The sequence below is a fragment of the Prunus dulcis genome, chromosome 8 (genome assembly GCF_902201215.1).
Source record: "Prunus dulcis chromosome 8, ALMONDv2, whole genome shotgun sequence".
Taxonomy (NCBI): Eukaryota; Viridiplantae; Streptophyta; class Magnoliopsida; order Rosales; family Rosaceae; genus Prunus; species Prunus dulcis.
Genome location: NC_047657.1, coordinates 16881975 through 16901115, shown reverse-complemented (window position 1 = coordinate 16901115; position 19141 = coordinate 16881975). Strand labels below are relative to the sequence as shown.

Sequence of the window (19141 nt, the reverse complement as noted above, 5' to 3'; positions counted from 1 at the left end):
CCCCATCATCATAGGAAACAAACAGGATGCAGTCACCAGTTTTTGGTTGAGTTTACTCTCTGTTTAGCTAAAGAAGTTTAGTCAGCTTTTACTAGATAAGTTAGCCCATACTTTTTTCCTATAAATTTTGGTGAAAGAAATGTGTGTTCCAAATAAGGTTGTTGCCTTGGTCACTGCAGCTGTTTGGTGAATGCATATATCCATATATGTCAAAAGATTTATGTCCAAACTCTGCGTGTGATGTATATCCCTTGATGTTCATGAAGAAAATGGTGGGAACATGAATGTTAGAAAATGACCCGCACATAAATGACATTACTTTTCAGAAGATCACAAAAGCAAAAGTTTCATTTGAGAAGATAATCTTTGTGCCCTACCATCTTTACACCGTATTCTTTTTTGGGCTAAGAAACTTCTTATTATACACTAATCAATTCATTGTGTCCACACCTTTCTATAAAGCAGGGTCTCCCACTTTGAGCCTTTTCCTTTTAACTGACCTAATTATGACGAAGAACATTATTGAGATAATTGGCTAGTTATGGCCAAATTAGGCTAACCCACATTAAGGAACAACTCAGTCTGTCACACAGCGAAGCAATTGTTGGCTTGAGCTGTAATAGCGTCAGTCATGTGTGGGCGTATGGCGATATTTCAATGCGATCCTTATATCAAAAGCTAATGTTGTGGGACTCGGACATATCAAAGGTTAAGATACTGTCATGCACCCATGCGCGGCTTACAGTAGCATTTTTCTTGTCGGACCAAATATACATAATCTGGCCACATTCATTGAGAAAACCCAGGTTGACAAGATAGGCAGAGAAAATGAGAACACAACACAACAAAGCAGGAGGAGAAAAAAAGCATGATGAAAGGGTGGAGGAAGCATCACCATCCAAGCAAAACAGTACGAAATTAGAAAACCTCATGAATTTATGCGTTATTTCTTAATCATAGAAATTGAATAGAGCAACGCCTTTTTATGAGCTATGATTGGACAATTATAAGAAGAAAACGTTTGGTTATTATTATTGTGTGTTTTGTGGACCACACTGCTTTTGGCCGCTTGAAATGCGTGGTTGCCTGGTGAAAACTTGAAAAGAACCTTACAAGAGACTAGTCAGGCAATTTGGAACTCTACCCATTTGATGTTCATCAATAATAAAAAAGAGGACCAAAAATTCTCAAAATTGTAGAGGCAAAAGAAAAAAAAAAAACCAAGAGGGGAACAAGAAAAGCACTCCCCCAACTTTAGCATTACAACTTTTGGCTTCTTATAGCTACTTTTCCATTTTTTTCTTATTTAATTCTTTGTTTTTTTAATGGTATTTAATTCTTTGTTTAATTGATAAATTGCTTCACCACTAGAGCTAAGCAAAGAGAGATTTTTTTCAAACACCTTTAAGTTTTTTTGTTTTTTATTTAATTTTTTATATTAAAGATATAAAGATTACCCATCCATCAGCAAGACAAAATAAGTATAATACTCAGATACTGAATTTAATTATAATTAAATCTGCATGGAGACGTGCATTGCAATAACGGCCACCATATCACATTTTCTTCTTCTTCTTCTTCTTCTTCTTTTTCTTCTTCTTCCCTATCTGAACAATCTTCTTTGCTATGAGATTTGACTATAATTGTTTGACTGTGAATCCAAAAGTTAAAGGCATCAACATATATATATATATATATAAGGCTGTGGCAGGAAACTGAATCAAAAGGCAGCAATTTAGCTAGCTAGCCAGCCACTCAGCACAGAAAAATACAAAGTAAACAATCAGCCAGTGCTACACATAATCTATTACTTTTAATTAAAGGTATAAAGAAAAGGGGTAGCCCCATACCTAGAATTGTCCAATATTGCATCTATTAATTCAATACTTGGGAACTGTTTGGGAGGCAGAAAGTGTTATTATTAGCTTCTGCCCTCAAAGTTGAATTGACCAAACACTGTTTGTTTAACTGATGACCAAACTTTTTTTGGTTCAATTTGGGGGAAAGAAAACTCTAGGTTTCAATCCTGGGTGCCAAGTAGAGGGGAAAGGGAGAGGGCCAAAACTACTGTGGTAATCCTGCTCGACCTGATGACCAATCTTTAAAAATACAGGAAAATGCACCAAAAAACCACACCAGCAACTATATATATATATATATATATATATATTTGTTTCAGCCAAGCTTCTCAAATGTAAGCTCCAAAATGCAGGCTGGGGTTTGCAAAAAATTACAACAAAAGTCCACTTGCCTAGATAAGTTTGGTGATTGACTTGAAATTGGAGAAGCCAAATCGGGGTCAATTATTTGATCTTGGTTCATTGCATAATTATTATATTAAACAATTAAACTTCGATACAAGAAGTCAAGTGGCCCAAAACTGAGCAAACAAAAGATGTGATGAAAAGCTCGAGAGACATGGTGGGGGTAGGATTCTGTTTTCTGACATTAGACGCAACCCTTTGCTAATCTGACTAAATAGATGACCTTACAATGCGTTTTGTATGGTGGAATACAGCTCATTAAATAAGTAACAAGCTAAGATAAATGTAACTTAATAATAATATCCTGAGTAAATTTATATTTTCCACACAGAAATGTTCATAATGTGAGTGGGAAAAGAATAAAAAGAAATTAATATATGCTTTTTAAAGTGTGATTCTTTACACCAAAGAGTGGTTATCCTGGACATTCCCTTCCCACCAGTATAAATTGGGAATTTATTTGACTGTTTCTAATTAGCGGAGGAAATTAAATTAGTATCAGATACATAAAGGCTGTGCAAAGTTTTCAAATCATGCAGACTATAAACACATATTCTAACATTGCTTTAGCATGTGATTTCTTCGGTCACATCCATAAAATACATCAATCATTCATACACACGCACGATTATAGATATATAAATCTTTGTAAGTTATATGTAGAGCTTAATACAAGACTCTTTTCTCGACAATAAGTATGACTTTGCTACTAAAAAGGAAGAAGAAATTGTAATTAAGCATATCCATAATTCCTGGGCTCGGTCCGTTTATTTTTTAGAACATGGCTTGACTCCTCAAAATTGAGAAGCGCATACTCACAACAAATGGGATTTTCACACGTGTATTTTACCTTTGACAAAAACATATGATAAAGATAAAGACAACCCACAAAAGGATATTAGATTAGGGTTGAGAGCTTACCTAAATTTGTTGACATTTCGAGCAACAATAGTGTGAGTGTTGGATTTGTGCTATATACCCTTAAAGTGAAACGACCTAACCCAAAGAAAAGATACACTGTTATTATATATATTATAGATCGGCTGTCTTGTCTCTGTCTCTGTCTGTGTCTGTTTGAGAGATATTGAAAATCTATTTTATTTTATTTTGCAGATTTATAGTTGTTGTTAACTTACATCACCTGAACACTAAAAAAATAAAGTTTTTGAGGTCCACACCCTATTGACTTCTGGGTTTTGGTCCCCGATGTCATGGAACCATACACATCAAATGGGCTGTTGATGTTTGTTTTGAACGTAGACTTTGCCCCAAATGAAATTAGAAGTGCTTTTTCATGGAGAATTTAATGTGTTATATATATCTTATTGTTCTTCTTGCCAAACAAGGAAAAGAGTTATATTCTTTCACTAAATTATGAAGCAATTATATGTGTTGGTTTTGCTTAAGAAATAGGAACCAGCGGTGATGAAATTTGACCTTTGAATAGATAAAGGTGTGTGGGTGGAAGGTTTTTATCGACAGGGTTCAATCAAGCCTTTGTTGGTGCCACATTATGGTTTTTTTGAAAAGTTGCTTTTGTCATTTCTGTTAGATGGGCTAGCTAAGCTTCTTTACCCTCCTTGATTTCCGTTAACATACACATACATACATGTTTACATGAAAAGAAAGAAGAAAAAAATAAGAAAATTAAAAAATTTACATGAACAGGAGAAGAGAAGAAGAAGAAGATCTTCCCATTCATCATTGTGTCTTACTGGATCACAACAAAAAGAGAAACCCTAATCAAATTTAAAAGTAACTACTCCACCATAGTTGGAAAGACAACATAGCTAGCTAAATTAGTCAAACAAATCAACCCATCTCACCAAAACAAATAAACCATGAATTACTCAATCAAATCCCTCAAATCTCTCTTCAACACCAAGAAAGTTCAAGAAATAAGTTTTTTTTTCTAGGGCTAAAATTTGGTTGCTTCTAATTTCATGAAGCATTACGGCCATGGAAGCAATATTCAAAAGCCAGATATATGAACATGATATGTATTATGTACATACATATATTATACACATTGGCTATATATGTACGTAGAGAAATAGTAAATTACCAACATAACCTTAACGTACCATCCCTCTCTTGACCATGTAACCGAGGTAGTGGGGACCCATGCATCACCCATCATGGGAGACATACATGTCCCTTTGGCTTCTCTCTCTCTCTCTCTCTATGTATATATATATGATGATATAATAATAATATTAATACATACAATATACATATGTATATGTGTATATATGACTCATGAGAGAAGCAGTACCAGTATATGATAGAGAATACAATGCCTTGCGTTTTTATCTAATTTGTTTCCACACTACACTACACCACACCATAAATTTGCTTCATATACGGTGGATCGTGTGCAAAGAAATATTCGAGTGTGCAAGTCACGCAAGAAAGGAAAGGAGTGAATGAATTCTTCCTGTGAAAAGAAAAAAAATTATGCAAAGAACGCAATCCGTATATTTTTCCTTTCTTAGGGTTCACCAAGTCAAAGAAAGATTTCTTGAGGAACCGGCCAAAGAAGAAAAAGACACCACCTTCCCCTCCTCTCTCTCTCTTCTCTCTCTTCTCTTTCTCTTTGGTGCATTGCCTTTTTCCTTTCGATATTCTTTGATATTTGACTAAATTATCCTTGGTTCATCAAACTGAACAAGGGCGTTTTGGTAAATTCACCACCCCCAATTCCAAGACGTGCCTCAATCCCCCTTTCACTTTGGTTCCTCTCTCATATATACAAATGTGTATGTGGGATTTCAAAACCTACTTTACATTATTCCCTTTTGCTGAAGCTTCTCTTCCTCTTTCTCTCCTTGTCCCTCTCTCCCTCTTTGATAATCATAACTTTCTCTGTCTCTCTCTCTTTCTCTCCTCCCTTCTTAGCTATAGCCTTGGTGCTGGTTCATGGATATTGAACCCTTGTGGGCTCTTGGGGGGTGGTTTCTTCTTCCAAATTGCATGGCAGCTGCACCTAAAACATCACCATCATCTTCATCACCATCCGTCTCTGAATTCCACACCAAATTAAACCCTTGCTTGCTTCTCTTTCTTTCCCTTGTATTTTTCATCTTTCTTCTTCTTGTTATTCCCATATCAAACCCCACAACCACAAGCCCTTCATCAATGGCCTCCTCCACCTCCTCCTCCTCCTCCTCCAAAAGGCTTCTCTTGGAGCCCTCAAAACCTGCCATGTCCACCACAAATTTACACCCAAAGAAAACCCAAAACTCACGCACTTCTGCTACATCTTCGACTGCGAGGGCTAGAAGAGAGTTCGGAGCTGAAGCTCATGAAGTTCCTAGCGGACCAAACCCCATATCAAACTAGCAAGCTAGCAGAGATGGAGAGAGACAGAGATGATATGGGTCGTAACGTCAATAGTTATTATGGTCTGTCATCTTTGTGGTTATTGTTTGAGTTCGCCTTAAAACTGCTTTGTCCTCAGTGATGAGAGGTTTGTTGCCCTTAATTGTTGTTATCGTCATCATATTAATTAGCATTTACCTTCTTCTTTTTTCTTTTTCTTTTTCTTTTTTCATTTTTTGTTTTTGGGGCTAGAAATGTATAGCAAGAGACACTTTAAAATTATTAATATTTCATATATGTTTATGTAATATAGATGATGATGGAGCATGGTATGGTTTTGGGTTGGTATAGAGATCTCATGGATTATAAATGGGATTATTGTTAATTTGTTTCTTCTAATTATATAATTATATATATTTTAATAAAATGCTTTGTGTGTTTGTGATTGGTTTTTGTTCATGTAGTATAATAATGGTCCACAACAACTCTCTGAACTTTCTGATGGACTTACATAGTACAAGTTCAATTTCAAGAAAGAAATGCATATATTTACAAATAATTAATCAGAAAATAAAAATAAAAAATAAAAGTAGCATATTTGGGTTGAATGTTGCATGGGATGGTGCTTCTTTAAATTGTACTGGCTAGGCAGCTGGGGTTTCAAAATCAAAGTTGAGAAAGATAAAAAAGAAAAGAAAAAGAGGCAGATAATAAGAAGGGAAACTTAAGGTCGGGTGAAAAATTTAATTGCAACGGAAATAACACTATTTTACTAAGCAGTATTGGAACAGGTGTCAGATCTGAAACCCAGTGGTGGAAGCAAGGGAGAGGCAGGACCTTTTGTTTTTGCTGAAAAATGAAATTATTTGATCAAATAGCTTTTTGGACTTTGGCTTTTGTCTTCTCAAACCCAAAATCCGAGAAAGCTGATTGATTCCAACCAAGCAAACAACAAACTAAAGTCATATATGATTTTGATGATGATAACAGTATCATTGCCTATTGCTGCTGGATAAGCTACTGCTCCCAATCATAGGCTTTATCATGGTGCTTTTTGAAAAATCTATATAGAAAATTATTTCCCAATATATAATGTATTTTTTGTTAAGCAAAATCTCAAATGCAATCTCTGCAATTTTGTGGACTGAATGAAAGTGAGAGGTCATGACACCTGTTTCATGTTTTAATCATAGTAATATTGCACTGAGGCTACAACTTTACAATTTCTATTTCTTTATTTATTTATTTTTCAAAATCACTTTTTGCAGCATCTAGTTCTGCATTGTCATTTCATTTCCACATTTGTGTGGAGGCAAATTACACCTCTTGCAGCATTCACACACAAAAATATGGCAACCCAAAATGTATTACATCACCGCAAACAAAACCCAAAAGGTCAATTTCTGTGAGGAACTTCATTATCATCATAAAATTCTATCTTTCCAGATCAAAATTACCCAAATGCATGCATGCTTGGCCAATTGACTCATGAAAATAGAAGCCTAAGGCAAGCTAGATGAGAAAAGGCATATTTGAATTTCTGCTTTCTCAAAATTACACACTTGAGACTCTATACACATTTGCTAACATAGATGTCCAATCAAAGCAAATTCTAAATTGAAAATAAAAAATAAAACCAATAAAGTAGCAGCAGTTCTAAGCTAAAAACTGACACAAAAATCATTCCAGAATGATTGGCCATTGTTTTCCGGAAGACAGAGAGCTTAGAAAATGCATGACAAGGATGTTTCAAATTTCCAGTACTATTTTATGGAACAGCAATGCATCAAGTTTATGCAAGCCGTTTGAACTTTAAAATAATTTTTTCTTCACCCAGTTTCTTTCTTGAAAAAGGTAAATAAATAGTAACTTTCGCTTTAATCTCAGTCAAAGACAGAAAAAAGTGACCTGTCACATAGTTAAATAATTGCATGCTTAACCGTTTCATGATAAAAAGGTGGGAATTGGGAACACTTTTAATTTATTTATTTTAAATATAATTTATCATTACTTTTTTTTTTTTACAGAGGTAATATTTTAAACTATTCTAATGTACAGGAAGAGGATTCAAATTCAAATGCAATGGGGCAGGCGGACACATTATCTTAACCCACTGACTTAACCTACATTTGCTATCCAAACTTCTTCATTATTGTGCAAAGGAAGAGTACTTTATTTATTTATTTTTTGTTTTTTGGTGATAAAAGATAAGATTTCATAATAATCTTTGGACCTGGCCCAATAGGGAAACTTAATTAAATCTCTAGGTCCAATATGAAAGAGGCACAAGCGGCCCAATCCAATGCCTAAAACCTTTCCTTCCAAGGCTAAACCCTAAGCCCAAAATGAAGGGTGCATAAGGCCGGAACCACACTAAGGCCCCGTTTGGTTCATGGGAAAAGAGACTTAGGAATGAGAAATCAATTACTTTCCCATGTTTGGTAAGTCCAGCCATGAGAAATCGTTGCCTGGCCCATGGGAAAGTAGGGGGGAAAGTGAAGCCATCCTACCAACTTGGGTTTTGTTTTCCCTCATCATGGGAAAGTTTGGAGAAATGAACCGACATTAAATACACATTTTTCATGACCATTTTGTCCCCATTAACAATTTAGAATTACAATATATCATTAAATGCATTCTTTTTTTATTTAATTTAATATGGGTATAATTGAAAATTTATACAAACTTTGTTTTCCCTTCCTACTCAAAACAAACATAGGAAATGAAATAAAGTTTTATCTCTCGATTACTTTTCCAGCATTACCAAACATGGGAAAGGAATCTTTCATTTCTCATCCCTTGGAAAATGACATGAGAAATGATTTTCCCTTAAATTCATTCTGTGAACCAAACGGGGCCTAAGGGCTATAGTGGTCCATTTTCAACATTTAAGTAAATGTCTTTGACATTTTACTTTTATTTATTTTTATATTAGTCAATTTACTTAAGTTTACAATGTATATAAGGAAGTACCCCCCATTTAGATTCAAATAAAAATACTAGAAAATCAAATTCCCACCAAATCAAAATATGAAAAATTGGTTTTAGTGTAAAATACGATTTAGGCTAAAAATGATGGCTCAGTAAGTCAATATATACTTCATACTAAAATCCCATAAAATCAAGTTTCCTTATTTGATGTGTGAGGAATAAAAGCCGCCAAAAATTATCTTGAGAAAATGATTATTCCAAAAACTCATTTTTCATACTTAGTCAATATTTTTACATAAAACAACTTTTCATGTATGATATGAATGCATGAAGGAACCTAAGGTCAATCTAGGTAAAAAAACATTAGATGTTCAATCCACTATGGTGTTAAACCCTATTTGGTTTATGTTAAAACTTATTGAAAATTAGTCTATAGAGCTATGAACTAGCTTGGTTTATATGATTTAATGTTTACTTTTATTTCTAGAAAGACAATAGAAATTGTAAGTACCAAAGAAAATAATCATTAAATTTTAAGCTAATAACTTTAGCTAGCCCACCCGTTGAAAAATTCATGGTTCCGCCCAAGGGCAATATTGAAATTTGTGGCCTACTTCTATTAGTTTATACTTTATAGTTATTAATTTGCTAGTTTCAACATATCTAAAGCATATATTGAAAAGATAGAAATTTAACAGTAAATCAATCTGAGAGTTCAATTTTTTCTTATTCTTTTTTCGTGGGAATGTTTGCCTTTGATCTACCTCGTTATCTCAAGTGCTACTAAATTATGTTACTACACACATTATTTGTAGTAGAGAATTGCATGCTAACTTAGAGTGGTCTTGGTAATTGCTTCACTTTTCAAAACAACACTTTACATGAAGAATACTATCACATATCGTACTGCTATATCCATAAAACTTTGTTTGAAATTGTTGTTCTCGTATGACATGACTTTCTGAATGAACGCGTTCAACAAAGTCGTCACGACTTTCCATGATAGCTGTCACCTGTAATTTATGATATATTACCGAATTTGCGGGGATTTGTCTCCATCATTATCTTGGAGCTGTCACCCAGGATTTGCGAGGGCTGCCTGGAGTTTGTGCGAGTATTAATAAAAAAATATTTATAAAAAAATCATAACTTAAAAATTATACTTCTTTAAAAAACAGCTTGTAGAAACATTATAAATATCAAATGGTGTAGCATATAATCACAAAGTTGTCTGTAGCATGGTAGATAAGGTGTTAAATGGGAATGAAAGTGGCAGCGGTTTGAAACCCCTTGTGTGTGTGCTGAAGACTCCATTTCCTTTAATTTTTTAGCAGGTTGGCAAGTATTACACGGGTTGACATGACCAATTCAATAAACGAGTTAAACATGTATTTTAGTGGGTTGGTGAGTTGACCCGAAAACTACCCATTTAATAAACGAATCATAACGGGTTGACCCAAAAATTACTCAATTATTAATCGTGCGGGCTCAAGTTGTGTTTTTTCTATGGAGCTTTTGAGTCATGTAACGAGTCGTATCAGAAATTGCCACCCCTAACCTGGAAATTACGTGCGGGTTTCTCTTTTTTCCCCTAAGCCCGAAGCAGAAATTACGGAGAAGTGTCTAACACAAACCCTAAGCGGCAATGGCAAATTCGACAGAAATTGCCGAGACGTGTCTCATTCAGAAAACGAGAAATTACGGGTGAAAGCTCAAGGAATGCGGGAAAAATTAGAAACGAGTGTCATAATGGACGTCTATAAAGGAAACAAGTGGAGAAAAAAATCACAACTCAGAAAACAAAAAACCTAACTTTGCCAATTTTTTTCTTTCCAATTTCTCTCGATCTAAGGTTATACTATTTCTTTTAAAAATTAGGGAAAAAATAGTATCGCTGCGTGGCTATACTATTTCTTTTTAAAAAAGTAGGAAAAAATTTGCATATAGCCGCATGGCTATACTATTTCTATTTTAAAAAAGAAATTAAGAAAAAAATACCCTTCTAGTTGCATTAGAATTAAGAAAAGATAACATGGGTAGTTATGTTCCATAAAAGTAGGACCTATTATCTGATTTTGTTTTGAATTTTAATTTTTTTAATATGAAAAAAATGTGAATTTACCATATTATCCTCATTTAATTAATAATTTCATTTCTTAATATTTGAATTAACCAAGAGCACTTTATGATATTTTGAATGTTTCACCATTCTCTGCTTTTTGCTTTATATATATAGATTAATTTGGTATAGCCGGTCGGCTATACTATTTCTTTAAAAAAAAAAAAGGAAAATTCCCCGTATATCTGTTTGGCTATACTATTTCTTTTTTAAAAATTAGGAAAATTCGGAGTATAGCCGGCCGATATTACTATTTCTTTTAAAAAACAAAGGAAAAAGCGGCTATACTATTTCTTTTTTAAAAAAATTAGAAAAATTCCGAGTATAGCCGTCCGGCTATACTATTTATTTTAAAAAAAAATTAGGAAAAACCGAGTATAGCCGCCCGGCTGTACAATTTCTTTTAAAAAATTTATAAAAACCGAGTATAGCCGCCCGGCTATACCATTTCTTTTCAAAAAATTAGAGAAATCGTTTATAGCCGCCCGGCTAGACTATTTCTTTTGTGGGCCTGGCTCAATATGGTAACTTAAACAAATCTGTAGGCCCAATATGAAATTGGCACAAGCGGCCCATTCCAATTTCTAAAACCCTTCCTTCCAAGGCTAAACCCTAAGCCCTAGATTGAAACCCCGGCGGTGGGGCAGTTGGCGTTTCACCAAAATTCCAACGCTGAGAACCAGAGAATCACATGTTTCTGTTAGAAAAATGGCTCTGAGATATCGGCGTCTGAGAGAAATCTCACGATTTTTGCCGCGAATTCACTCCGGTGAGCTCACTAAACTTGAAGTTGTTATGATCTCAAATGCATTTCAATTCCATTTTGGTGTGAAAGAAAATTATTTTAACCTGGAAGCAGCAGAGTGTAGCTTTGCAGTGTGTTGCTATTAGAAGTAGAAGTTTAGAAAATGTCAATCTGAGACTTAAAGCTTGTATCTTTGCTCAGGTGATCATCATCTACAATGTAGACCAGCTACCAAGTTATCATCTTTGTCTAAAATTCCTCACTCAAATGCTTGGGAAAGAATTGGTACAAGGATTCTACCGAGTGGGTTTCGTGCTCGGAGGTAATTATATCCAACTTTGTTTGTTTTGTTTTTATAAATTTTGTTCCAATTTGTATCCATGCCATGGAAGGGCATATCTTTTCATAGAATTTCACCTGCGGTTTTGTGATATATTCATCTTGATTGTTCCAAGTGGTTGTTCATTTTGTTTAGTGATATCTATCTGGGTCCAATTGTTGCTTGGCTCAGTTCAAATTTTTGTTTGTAACTGCGGGTTCATGTTGTTTTATACAATTGGAGCTTATCACCTGTGATTTTGTGATATACTCATCTTGATTGGTCTAGGCGCTTGTCCATTTTGTTTAGTGATATCTATCTGGGTCCTATTGTTAATTGGCTCAGTTCAAATTTTTGTTTTGTAACTGCGGGTTTATGTTGTTTTTTGTAATCGGAGCTTTGCCTTCTGATTGACAGTCTCTTTCAGGCTTTCAACCACATCACAAGTATCCTACGAGTCTGCCCAAGAACTTGATTTTTCATCCTTCATTAAATCCACATTAGATGAGCTTGAAGGTACTCAAATTACTTTCTTGGATATTTCTTTTTATTGGCTAGGACGATGGTTATTATTGTTGGTTTCTTTGTAAGGAGAAATTTTTGCAAATTCCAGTTGTTGTTTAATTGGCTCCTTTTATATTTTGTATTCCCATTGTGCTTTGCCCCTTATTTACTTTCTATATTAATGTACAGGTCCTTGCCATTGTTGGTTGAATAGGTCCAAGGGAGGCAAAGATTTCTCTAAAAGAGATGGAACTTTCTTGGTTCTTACTGGGCGTTTTCTTGAAACTTCTTTAACAACCAGTTGTGAAGCTGCTATCATGTTAGAAAAAGTGAAGTCAATTCAACCGAGGTAAAGAAAGAAAATGACGTATGTTTAATTCTTTCCACTTAGAACTAGATGAGGTAGATAGAATATGTTGTAATCTGTCATATGTTTGTTTTTTCTACTTAGAATTGGATGATTATGGTTGGGTGGGTAGTCATTCTGAAGCTCTCTCTCTTCTTTCTGTGTGCTCTATTGTAGGTTTCCTCAGCTCCACATTATGGGTTTTCTGTCAGACAGTTTGATTCGCTCAGCAGATGATCGAAGCCACCTAATCCAATTTATACTGAAGGAATACGTCACATTTCCCATTTTATTTTCGAACAAGAACTTCACTGAGGTGAGGTAAAGATCCTTGGTTTGGCTGGTGAAAGGACTTTTGCATACCCAAAAAATAAAAAAATTGTATATCCGTAATTTTTAAACAGTAATTGACCTGTTAGAAGTCCTAAAAAACTGTGGTAGAAATAATTGGATCTAATTTCTTTCGCACAATTATTAATATAGATGGACAATGGGGCATGCTACATCTTGTTTAAAGATTTTATGAATCCAGTGGTTTACCATGAGAAGGACATGGACCTCGAAGTTCTTAAAAAAGGTACACATTACCCTCTATAGATTTGTTAAAAGTTTGTTCGAGATAAGAATATGTTTCTTCATCTGGTAAGTGTTGATGACTTAATATTATCATGGCATTTTCAACAAATAAGTTTTGATGACTTAATATTATCATGAGATTTTGAACAATCAAGTGTTGATGACTTAATATTATCATGAGATTTTGGACAGTCAAGTGTTGATGACTTAATATTATCAGACACCCCACCCGCCCCACTCTGTGGCCCTCCTTAAAAAGAAAAAAGAATAATATTGAAGAAACAATGTACAACAGAAACTGTAGCTGTGAGACAAAGGGATCTGTATAGTCAGTCAGACTTCCTCTTATGGTTTGCTTAAGTGTCTATGTAGCATGCTGATTTTTTTGGCGGTAGATGTCCTAAAGTTTAATTTAGTGGTTATGCTTATAACTTCCCTCTCTATTTTATGATAAAGCATCATACTTTGGTTGGGGGATCTGTTTTAAGTATTTGATGGTGTTAGATTTTAAATCTACCTAAATTACTACTCTTTGCTCTTTTCATAAACTTCAGTAGTTGTCTTATATCTCTGTTGGTTCTGCCTCGTCCCCTTTTGCTACTTTCTGGTTACACTTGGTGGGAGAAAGATCATGATCTCTAGTAACATGATAAACTATTCGCCTGTTAAGCTTCTCTTACCCCTCTATTGTTGTTAATTGTTTTTTCGTATGTCAGTTGACTGAATGTATAGAGTTCAATGAGTTTTAATGTGGGCCATATGCATATATTTAAATGCATGTACACATTTAAATACCTATACTTATTCCACGATACATGTTAATGCCCTTGTGCAGCTGTTGAGGAGTTGTATGTGCAAGATGATGGGAATATCAAGTCACTCAATAACTTGAAAATCACTTGGTTGAAGCAATCTGAGATCATCAAGGAGCCGTATTTCTGTTCTTTGAGGAATTTACTATTATACTTCCCAGGTATATGCTCCCTATGCATCACCGACTTGCAGCATTATAATTGCATCTTCTCTGTAGAGCATTATAAGAGTTTTGTAACATTCTTTCTAGAATATATAAAAATAAAGAAATTGTTTCTAAAGTTGCTAAGAACCTAATCTTTAACCGTTTCTTTTATTCTTTTCCATTACAGGCTGTATCTCTGCAGATGAAAATGGGAACCGCCTCTTCCTTTCTGACAGCAATCATCATCGGATTATTGTATTTGATGGAAACGGAAAGATTCTGGACTGTGTATGTATGAAAGTTTATTTAAATCATATGTGGACTGCTCTTGTCAATTTCCATAATTAAGCATCAAGTTATACGTCAACTGGATCAAAAGATTTGAGCAACTCAATTATTGACCATTCAACATTCTAATCTGGTCCTGATTTGATGATTTTGTAGTCCAAATATGTTTATCAGGATTTTCTATATCTGATTTGTGTGCTTTATGTATATCAATTCTGAATTAACACATCAAGAAGACAACTTAGCTATTCTTTTCAGATACTGATTACCACTTTAGTCCTTAACCATAATTTATGTTAATTATTTACTGAAGTGCTTAAATCAGGCATGACTATAAGTTTCTAAGCTCTCAATAGGAAAAGAAAAGTAGTTTTGCTTGTCCATATTGAAAGGACTTCTTGGGGAACCATCTTCGGTTTTCACAGAATTGGCCTTGCAAAGTTCTTTTTAGACAGTGTAGATTTTAAATTGAATCCTAGTATTCTGTCTTCCTATAGTCTGTTTGCTTGAACCCTTTGAAAGATAAATTAAAGAAATAATTTCAAGCTCAAGTTTGGACTTCCGTTGTTTGTGTGTCAGATTGGTTCCTCCCCAGGTTTTGAGGATGGAAATTTTGAATCTGCCAAGTTGGCACGCCCTGCAGCCTCATTTTATATTGCCGATGAGGATTGCCTATATTTTGTTGATTCAGAGGTATGCATTGACTTGTAAGTTGTGATATGTGATTATGATGCTGGGGCTATTTTGCATAGTTTTGTAACTTACCAGTTTACGTGTGTGGGTCTCTATCTACTAAGAATCATGCCATCAGGAAAGCTGATATGGGGAGGCGGGTTTTAGAAACCCTCTATCCAGTGGGCGATACTATTAAGAAGAGTAATCAATTTTGGACTTGGATCATGCTCAGTCTAGGTTTGAGAAGTAATGCTGATACAAGGTCTGAAGAATTTGATTTACAATCACTAATGTTTCCTTGGCATCTGATCAAATCCATTGACGATAGTCTCTTCATTATAAACCGAAGGTAAAACAAACCCTTCAAGTGCTATTGTTTCCTAACCAATAATCCGTGGTCACTTGTCTTTAACTTTTAAGTGGTATTCCATTTGAGTGAAATGTGGTTCACTTATTTTTTTCTTTCATCATGTTATTAGGAATGAACTTTTAGTGCTTATTAGTAGTACCTTAGAGATGGATTATTTTGAAATTAATTTACCATGTGAAACCCTAAGTATGAGTGGTGAATGAAGCCATGCCTTATTTCAACTTTATATAGGCATTGATGTGATTAATTGATCTAATTTGCAGCTTTGAAACTCTATGGATTCTAAATTTGGCTTCAGGAGACATAAAAGAAGTAGTCAAAGGTTTGTTTGTTTTAAATAAATAAAAACTTTTTTGCCACTTTGTTTATGTTTCATTTCATTGAGTCTAACATCAGAATTTAAAAGGGTTCCCGGAGATTTTGGAGGTCTGTGAACCTCAGATCAAGGAAAAAGTAACCATGTTAAAACGTATGCCACATGATTGGTTGCAACAGCAGACGAATACTGTTTGGTCACCAGAGAGGCTTCCATATGCTGGTCTATTATCTTCGTTGACCACCTTGCAGAATCACGTAATTCTTTGTGACATGGGTACCATTTTTACTGGAATTTTTTTTTTCTCTTCAAGTGAGCTTGTTTTGTACTTTGTCTATAATACTCAATTACTCATTTCAATGCATGTAATTTTGAAGTTGGACAGAGGATTTTGAAACTAAGTGAAGAATCTGGAGTATGTTCGAGCTTCAAGTTTTCAAATTTTGGCATCCTTGGAATACCTTATTGGCTGTCTTCCTCTTTGGAGAAAGTTTATGCTGTGTATGTTTACAAAGACAACAATGTGCTAGTTTCCTTAGAATTCCAATTTTCTTTTATACTTTCGTGTTCTGATTATGTGACAATGAATTGCTGAATTGTTTTCTCACGAATTCCATGTTTTCCTTCATATTTTTGGCTGATTTAACAGTGCTGGTGGACATCAGGGAGAGATTGATCATTTTCAATGTTTTAGTTTGTTACCAGGTATTTTACTTACTCTTAAATATGCTTCTGCTATTCCTTGACATTGTATTTCACTCTTTGGTGTGATATTTGAATTGGTTCTGCCTATATTTTCTTGATATTTCCAACTGGAATATGCATCGCCTTGCCATGATTTATGATTATTTCAAAGTTAAGCAAAAGAGTGATGTTTCCTGAAGATAGAGAATATTTCAATTTGGTGGAATGTTGTGCTAGTTGTTTGTCTTAGCTTCCTCGCATCTTATTATTGTCATCAAGTCAACCTGCTGGACCCAGAGAGGAAAAATTTTCTTTTTGCCAAACATGCAGATAAACAATTGTCTGCCAGTCGTTGCTAATTCTTTTCCCAACATTAGTTCTCATGTAGAGTAAGCTGTTTTGGTAATCTATGCAACTTAAAAAGTTAATGCTTTTTTTATCCTAGAGTTCTATTGTCTGTGCAACAGGTAGAGTTAGCATACAGTTAAATGTAGATATCCCTGTGGATACTGAGCTTGTAGAACAGTTACAAGAAGGTTGTATATGGTGCCAGGCAAGAGGATCCGCTACCGAAGTGTCAGGCATAGAGGACGTACGAGGATCTTCAGAGAAGGTTCCTATCTGGCAGAGCTTATTTTCTTTTATTCATTTTTTTGCCAGATTAAGTTCCATTATCCTACAGTACAAAATACTATACTCCGTGCTTTTAGTAGCTTAGGATTTCAGTTCTTTGGAGTTTGCAGGTTGGTGTTGCTCAACAATGGTATGATGAATTGGATAATCTTGCCTCTTTGATATCACCACCTGAATCAGAGTTGAATGAGGAAGATGATAGTACAACTTCGGAAGTAGGATTTCAAAATGGAAAAGTTTTCATCGATTGTGTTGTCAATACTAGTCCCGGGACAAGTGAGGTGTGCACTTCAGTTTATATCTTTACTTGTTTTGTTTTGGGTCGTTTGAAAGCAACAGAATCTCTGGCCATGGTTCCGATTTTGCCCTCACATCTTCATTCTTGGCATTGTGCAGGTTATTGTTTATGCGGCACTGTATTTAAAACTGAGAAGAAAGAAAGAATTATTAGAGGATAATCAGGAGATATATGCAGCAAAGATAGCAGATATTTTACACTCAGAGAAAAGTGGAAAGATAGGAAGAGATTCATGCATCCAATTCTTATTAAAATCAAACAGAGATTTGAGAGATCTCATATTTATGAAACCTCTACAAGTGAGTATAAAATTGGATTGCCTTGATCACGAAAAGGCTGAAAACGCAAAAGATATTATCCTAAGAGACTCCAAGGTTGAGGTCAATGTATCGCTTAACTCATAATATTCAGAGTTGCTACCTGCATATTCTTTTGTAACTTCGTAATTTTTTTATTGATTTGTAATGTTGTATGCTTCATCATGGTTATGGATAATGATACATCATGATGTGGCATGAATAATTCGTTCACGTTTTAACTATTAAGATGGTGATTTATGCCTTAAATTTGTAGGAAATGGAAGCATGTTTTCCCTGTTATTCTTCTTTCTTTTTTGTTGTCATTCCATCTGTGCTTTGGAGCAATGGAATCTCCTTATTTTGATGTCCTGTAAAACGCTCATTGGCTTCCGACAATGCCCGTGAAGGAATGATGTTCATTATAATATGAACTACATACAAAAAGCATGAGGTTATGAAGAAGTGCCATGAGGACTTACAATTTCACAAACCCAATTGTTTTTTCTTCTTCACTTTTCAATCGATCCAAACAGTCCGGCACAGTCTCAAGCTTTATTTTCCTAAGGTTGTTTTCTCTTTCATGGTTTAAGCAACCACCAGCAGGCCTTTGTTCTTTTTCTTTGATTAGAAAAATATCACTGCAAAGTACAAACAGAAGAAAAGGAAACACAGAGAAACAGAAAAGTGAATTTTTTTTTAAAAAGAAACAGCAACTTTTCGTTGTCGAAAATGTGAGCCAATTCCTCTATATAAGCTAACTTTGTATGCGGCACTTACCTTAATCTCAGAGGTTATAAATTCGAATACCCTTTTCCCAACACCTCTCTTTTTATCATATAACAGCAAGATGTCTCACCAGGGAAGATGCAGTGCAACTAAAACAGAAAAACCTGCCACTATTTTTCTCCTCTTTCTCTTCCTCATCATTGTGTCTGCTCAAAAAACTACTACGTTCACAGTTGGTGGCAATTCCGGTTGGACTTTTAACGTTGAAAACTGGACAGATGGAAAGAAGTTCAAGGCGGGAGATATACTTGGTAATGCTAGCTAGAACATGCATCATACTTTTTTTTTTCTCTATAAGCAAGATTGTTTTATTCGTTTTATGTGACCAACTTATTTTTATTTTTGTGCAGTTTTCAACTATGATCCATCCTCCCACGATGTGGCAGTTGTTAATGCCAATGAATTTACTAGTTGCAGCGCTTCTTCAAACTCTAAGACATTCAGCACCGGCAAAGATCGAGTCAAATTATCGAAGGGACTCAACTATTTCATCTGCACTGTTCCCGGCCACTGCAATGGGGGAGTGAAGATTTCAGTTAATGCTTCCTAAACCAGTGGGAAAAATAAGTTGAAGGGGAGGGGAGGGAAGGGATGTTTTTCTCTATGTAAGATGGCTTGAGTATTTATTTTTCACAGAATATTGGACTGTATTGTATGAATAAACAATGTGACATTGTGCAGCTTTGGGGCAGTCTTGTCTTGTATCTAT

General features: G+C 34.9%; 3 protein-coding genes across 6 annotated transcripts; all 3 read left to right on the top strand.

Annotated features, from left to right (window-relative positions):
* Window positions 1-5043: 5043 nt before the first annotated feature.
* LOC117637698 (CLAVATA3/ESR (CLE)-related protein 41) lies at window positions 5044-6012 on the top strand. Its single transcript, XM_034372673.1, has one exon. It carries the CDS (start codon window positions 5184-5186, stop codon window positions 5604-5606), a length of 423 nt encoding a protein of 140 aa, XP_034228564.1. The 5' UTR covers window positions 5044-5183; the 3' UTR covers window positions 5607-6012.
* A 5260-nt stretch (window positions 6013-11272) lies between these two features.
* Window positions 11273-17946, top strand: LOC117612279. 4 transcript variants are annotated; one of them, XM_034341056.1, is made up of 17 exons: window positions 11273-11404; window positions 11582-11702; window positions 12127-12215; window positions 12393-12552; window positions 12727-12865; window positions 13033-13126; window positions 13961-14098; window positions 14271-14371; window positions 14951-15064; window positions 15169-15395; window positions 15680-15738; window positions 15823-16008; window positions 16110-16233; window positions 16382-16437; window positions 16884-17029; window positions 17160-17330; window positions 17446-17946. In XM_034341056.1, exons 1-17 carry the CDS (start codon window positions 11344-11346, stop codon window positions 17749-17751), a joined length of 2292 nt encoding a protein of 763 aa, XP_034196947.1. In that variant the 5' UTR covers window positions 11273-11343; the 3' UTR covers window positions 17752-17946. The 4 variants fall into 4 exon arrangements, with proteins under 4 accessions (XP_034196947.1, XP_034196948.1, XP_034196949.1 ...); XM_034341057.1 differs by having other exon boundaries at window positions 11293-11404; window positions 12117-12215; XM_034341058.1 differs by lacking the exon at window positions 12127-12215 and having other exon boundaries at window positions 11293-11404.
* A 547-nt stretch (window positions 17947-18493) lies between these two features.
* Window positions 18494-18982, top strand: LOC117636300 (basic blue protein-like). Its single transcript, XM_034370737.1, has 2 exons — window positions 18494-18683; window positions 18783-18982. Exons 1-2 carry the CDS (start codon window positions 18494-18496, stop codon window positions 18980-18982), a joined length of 390 nt encoding a protein of 129 aa, XP_034226628.1.
* Window positions 18983-19141: the final 159 nt, after the last annotated feature.

Bases quoted from the DNA above. Each gene is read 5' to 3' on its own strand.
- LOC117637698 (XM_034372673.1), top strand. From the start codon at position 5,184: ATGGATATTGAACCCTTGTGGGCTCTTGGGGGGTGGTTTCTTCTTCCA.
- LOC117612279 (XM_034341056.1), top strand. From the start codon at position 11,344: ATGGCTCTGAGATATCGGCGTCTGAGAGAAATCTCACGATTTTTGCCG. The intron at 12,866-13,032 runs GTGAGGTAAAGA...TTATTAATATAG, and splicing joins CGAACAAGAACTTCACTGAG to ATGGACAATGGGGCATGCTA. The intron at 15,396-15,679 runs GTAAAACAAACC...TCTAATTTGCAG, and splicing joins CTCTTCATTATAAACCGAAG to CTTTGAAACTCTATGGATTC.
- LOC117636300 (XM_034370737.1), top strand. From the start codon at position 18,494: ATGTCTCACCAGGGAAGATGCAGTGCAACTAAAACAGAAAAACCTGCC. The intron at 18,684-18,782 runs GTAATGCTAGCT...ATTTTTGTGCAG, and splicing joins CAAGGCGGGAGATATACTTG to TTTTCAACTATGATCCATCC.